The following is a 5,356-nucleotide window of genomic DNA, read 5'->3' as shown; positions in this document are numbered from 1 at the left end:
ACATTATTGATTTATTAAAATTAAGATAAGTCCATAAAATTTAAAGCTAACATTTTTTAGCGATGGTTGGCTAAAAATAAAATTCATTTAGACCTAAAATGCTATTCTATGACCTTCATTTACTAAGACATCTTAGAGGGTAAAGTCAAGTCAAGGATTAGGGTGGAGTGTGAAGGATAGAGTAAGGTCCCCAGCTAGAGTGGAGTGATTCTCTAGTAAGTCAATCACAAAGAGCTGGTAAAGTTCCTCAAAAGCTGATAGAGGATTTAGGTGAAGTTCCTTATTTGAAAACTAAGCAATAGAAAACTTTAGCAGCACTTTAGAAATTGAATAGAAGGGTTGTGAGATAGTAGAGAGAGGGGATTTGGGTTCTCCTCTGGGCAATAAAAGAATTCTGATTATTCTAGTACTGCCTTGTCTTACAATATTACTTTTGTTATAATTGTTTTTATTAATCAGCCAGTTGTAATATTTTTGATTCCAAGAGGACTCTCCCATCCTGAAGCAGCGCGTGCTCACCTGAGCCAGGCAGCACCTTATGAGGCTGAGGCAGTCCAGTAGAAAACTGATGGTTGCTTGGGATATTTTGATTATACAGAAAAGGGGGGTCATAACATGAGCTAGCATGGAAATTCTGATTTTTCAGAGCATTTCCCCTCCATCCGGACCGTGTCTGATGACAGAAGTTGCATAGCTTGTGTCATTATTCATCTTTGACTGTGGCACAATGTTTAGAACATTAGAACATGGTAGGCTTTCACATTATTTTTTTAATTCTATGACTGTGGCACAATGTTTAGAACATGGTAGGCTTTTACATTATTTTTCTAATTCTAAAGAAACACATACTCATTATGTAACAGGGTGGTCCCTAGGAAAGGGGAAGTTCCAAGTTCCCTGCCCCACCCAGAAGGAGGGTGGAGCTGAGCAGAGAAAAAAAGAGAGAAGAGAAGGAAACTGGATGGAGAAGAAGGAGACCTGAGGAAGCCACATGGAGCAGCAAGCATGTGAGGAAGAAGCTGTGCTTGTTTCCTCACCCTGGACTGGTTAAGGCAGATGTGGGTGAGATACCTGTAGGGAGGTGACTATGGCAGTGTTTATATTGATTTTGATTTTGTTCTTTTCCTCCCAGACTTGTCTGGCCATTTCTGACCCTTTTCCATGAGTCCCAGCCAGAAGGTGCTTTAGTCTTGTGGCAGCTTTCAGGCCTTGCTTTGGGCCAACCCCTTTTGGGTTGACTTTTGCCCACGAGGGGATGGATAACTTCAGGTGTTTGATTTGGAAGTTATATTCTTTGTGTCCTGTATTGTATATTCACTGTATTAAAGTCTCTAAGTTTTATATGTTTTATCTTGACGCGGCAGATGGCAGAACCCACTTAGAGCAGGCAGTTTTGGGGCTTTAAGGGTGTACCTCTCCCCCATCCTCTAACAGATTTTGTCCTGAAACAGATTTGCTGTCCTGTAACAATTATAAAAAACAACAGAAAAATGAATAAAAGCAGATATTACCTTTGATACTACTACCCAGAGAAAAGCATGGCTAATATATTTTGGTGAATTTCCTTCATTCTCTTGTTTTACTTAGATAAATAATAATGTATTTTGCTTAAAGTTAATCATAGCATTTTTAATGTAAATACAATACCATTTTCTGTGTGTGTTTCACCTAATAATGTGAGCAATTGTCACATTATTAGAAGTTCTATGAAAATGCCCCACCTCTCTACCCTCTGTTTAAATAGCCTCCATGTTTTTGTGGTTCCTTTACACACCTCTGTGATTACTCCCATAAGAGAAATACCTGAAGAGAACTTGTGGGGACAAAGAGAAGGAATATTTTCAAGGCTCCTGACATCACAGATGTAGCTGAACTAATCTCTCCCTGCTCTGTCAGACCAGCCGCTCAGATGTCCCCAGCCAGAAGACCCCATTTCTGAGGCTCCTCTTCTGCGAATCCCCCTGTCTTTTCAAATGCTGTGAAGTAGGTGGGACAGTCACCTGGGAGATGCACTTGAGGGGCTATGATGACCAACATCTAACTTTTCCCCCTCAGATCTTGACTCTGTCATCAGAATTATGTCTCTGGGGTAAGGCAGTGTGGTTCAAAGGTTGCTGAGTGTAAATCTCCCCAGTGGAGACCTTCAGCACTAAGCCAATAGTTTTCTACTCCCTGTGGCCACTGGGTTAACCTTCGGTCGCTAGTTAACAGCCAAGATTTGGGCTGTAGGGATTGGGAAACATTACAGTTATGCCTGTTTTACATTTTATTGAAAACACACGGAAATACTAAACACTTCTCTGGTAAAAGGACAAACTGTCATGGCTATGTCTTTTTTGGTTTTCCACGTTTTTCTAGGTCAAGGAAGTATCTTCCTCTGGTCAGGTTTTCATTCAGTCTGTAACAGATGTCTATGCAGCTGGGGGCATGGTTCTCCAGGGGGAGGCCAGATACTAAGCCACACCAGGTACTAGGAGCCAGCAGAGGCCACTGCCGCTAGAGCCACAGGGTTCACCAGCTCCACTGTAAACAAATTGACGCTTGATCTAAAGAGATCCTAAGTGGATTAATTCCTGAGAGTCAATTTCCAAGTCACTCCTGACCATCCCCAGGAAAGACAATTTTATTACAGAACCCCAGGGCTGTGAGTAGTAGCAATTCTTCCTGTGGCACCAGTCAATAATCAGAGGAAGTGAATAGCTGTGCAGACAGACTAATAATCGAGGGATCAAAGACAAGATCGGTGTCCCCGAGGCTGAATCCTCCAGCTGGTGCAGAGGACAGCTGGACGGTGTCAGTGTTCCGGAGCAGCGGCTCTCAAAACGTCAGAGTAATGCCAATCTCCTGCAGGGTCCGCGAAACGCAACACGCTGGGTCCAGAGATTCTGACTCCCCGGGCTGGGCTGACCCCACACTTTGCATTTTTAACGACGTCCTGGAGGTGCTGATGCCATGGTCTCGGGACCACGCTTAGAGGACGCTGTTGCAGGACGTTGGAGGAAGACCCCGGATGGCGTCCCAGGGAGACAAAACCCGTCTCAGATCTCCTGTTGGAGCCGGCAGAGAACTGAGGGCGGAGAGGCGCCCGCATCGAGGTGGCTTGGGGGGCCCCAGAGAGGGAAACGGCAGGAGCTGAGAAGCTCAGGCGCCCGGCCGGGCGGTGGCTCGGCGCTGCGGCTTGGGACGCTTCCACCGCGCGGAGCTGGAGGGCGAGGCCGCGGGGAGGTGCCGAAGCTCGAGCCCAGCGGCCGGAGCCGGCCCGGGTAGCACCGGGACAGCGGGCGCCTCAGGGGCGGCAGCGGCGGCCAAGACCGGCTCTGCCCGGGGAGCGGGGGGGGGCGCCCTCGCGGGCCACCCAGGGCGCGGTGGCGGCCTTCCCTCCCCACGCAGGGCCCGCGGCCAGGCCTGGCAGCTGCCGCTCCGCTTCCCGGGCCCCTGTGCCCACCGGGCAGAGGGAGAGGTGGGGTCCCGAGCGCTGTAGGCCTGGCTGCTTCCTTCTCGGAGCCCGTCCTGACCAGGGTGGGCGCAGGGCTCCCTCCTAGCCCGGGAGGAGGTGAGGCCTTTGGGCTCCAACACCGACTGCCCACCACCGTCCCAGACCCCAGACGAGGGTTACTTCCCGCAGCGGTGTGATCGGCGACAGCTCCCTTCACCTCGCTGGTCTCAGTTTCTCCTTGTGTGTAGCCATTGGGTTGGAGGGGATGGATCCTTCTAGCTCCTGAGGGAGCTGCTTCTTCTGATGTAAGTGGCACAAGGTGGAAAGGGGTCTGGTGCTGGGTGAACAGGGCTAGGAGACAGGAACTATGAGGTGACTAGGAAAGGAAGGTGAGAAATAGGAGCAGCAGGAGAGGGGTCAGTCTGAGGTAACTTTGCCTGCTCAATCCCCCACAGCCCAGCGGTGGCCTCCAAAAGCCTATACCCCTCATGATTTGGGTGAGGATGAGGTAAGGAACAGGACAGGCTCGACTGGAAAATCCAGCAGAGCAAATGACATCTCTGTGCCATCATCAGTCCCTCACACTGGAGCCTTGCCTCCCCTCCTCTCCCCACCCCCCTTGACCCTATGTCTCATTTTCCCTGCTGAACCCCTGAGAGCCCTGGACAGGTCACACACTTGCTTTCAAGACTGTGTGAGAGTGACATTATTTTCAACTTAAATCCATTTTCCTATAGATTTACTTAGCAAGTGAAAAAAAATTGCTGATTCTTCATTGATAAGCTTGGCAGTAACTTCCAGCACATCAACCCAAGGGCCATTACATTGTTACCAGTCCACCCTCTCCCCTCTTCTGCAGGAAGGGGAGCACCTACAAATGTCCAAATGGTTCTGACAAGTTCACATAAGACGGTCGGGTGACAAAAATCGCTTAAGTATTTATGTATATTTATAGCATAAATATGGCTCACAGAACCCAGCAAAGGTAATGTATTAACACGATGGTCAGGGATGTGGTTGACACATGAATGCTCAAGCTTAACAACTTGAAATTGCACTGAAAATTTTCTCCACGAATCCAGACCAAGGAATCCTTAATAAACCACACAGCATTTGAGAAAGGTCCTGGGCGGTCCAGTCGGCCCTGCCTGGGTCCTGGTTCTAGGGAGAGGGTCCTTTGTGTGTGAGTATACATGTGCGCATGCGCACACACCTGGTAATGGCTCCAAGATACAGAACCCACTGCATAGCACTGACGAAGGTCATGCTCCTCTGGTGGGGACCCACCAGCAGTTTTGGTGAAGCGCTTGTACCAGAGGCGCTGAAGTGTTCAAGGCTGTAGTACCCAGTGTGGGGTGTGCACTGCCCTCTGAGGGGTTCCATGTGTGTTATGGACTCTGCGAATCGTTCCCCCCGTTGTTGTGCAGCGCTCTGTATGTGTGGTGTGCATTCCTGTTAGTTTTAGGACAGCCAGGCTTCTCCTGAGGTAGCAACAAGCATGCACACACACACAGCCTCATAAAAGAGACACCAGGCCATGGGCCAGCTACTCAGATTGCTTGGGGCTCCCTACAGCATTTTCAAGGTGTGGTGCAGCCCTGGAAGGACTATAAACACAGCAGCAAAGGCCATACCAGGAGTGGAGCAAGAGCTGGCTTTGTGGTAAGAAACACTGTCATGCTATGGATTAGTGTCCTGGGATGGAGCAACAGATTACCACAAATGGGGTGGGGGCGGCTAAGCGTAGCAGCTATTTCTCCTTTCACAGTTCTGGAGGTCAGAAATCCCAGATCGGGGTGTCAGCAGGGTCCTTCTGGCAATTTTTACGTTCCTGGGTTTGCAAACACGTCACTCCAATCTCCACTTCCATCTTCACACCATCCTCACTTCTGTTTGTCTCTTCTCCCCCCCACCCACTTT

The 5,356-nt window shown here is 49.1% G+C and overlaps 1 protein-coding gene across 1 annotated transcript in view; it reads right to left on the bottom strand.

Moving 5' to 3' along the window:
* Nucleotides 1-3,038: 3,038 nt before the first annotated feature.
* LOC105854246 (basic proline-rich protein-like) overlaps nt 3,039-5,356 on the bottom strand; it is a 5,819-nt gene continuing 3,501 nt past the window's right edge. The window contains exon 3 of the mRNA XM_012731462.1: nt 3,039-3,787. Coding sequence (XP_012586916.1) covers nt 3,039-3,787 — 749 coding nt within the window. The remainder of the gene's footprint in view (nt 3,788-5,356) is intronic.

The sequence above is a fragment of the Condylura cristata genome, unplaced genomic scaffold (assembly GCF_000260355.1).
Source record: "Condylura cristata isolate star-nosed mole 26May11 unplaced genomic scaffold, ConCri1.0 scaffold00031, whole genome shotgun sequence".
NCBI classification, from domain to species: domain Eukaryota; kingdom Metazoa; phylum Chordata; class Mammalia; order Eulipotyphla; family Talpidae; genus Condylura; species Condylura cristata.
This window is presented reverse-complemented; position numbering and strand designations above follow the sequence as displayed.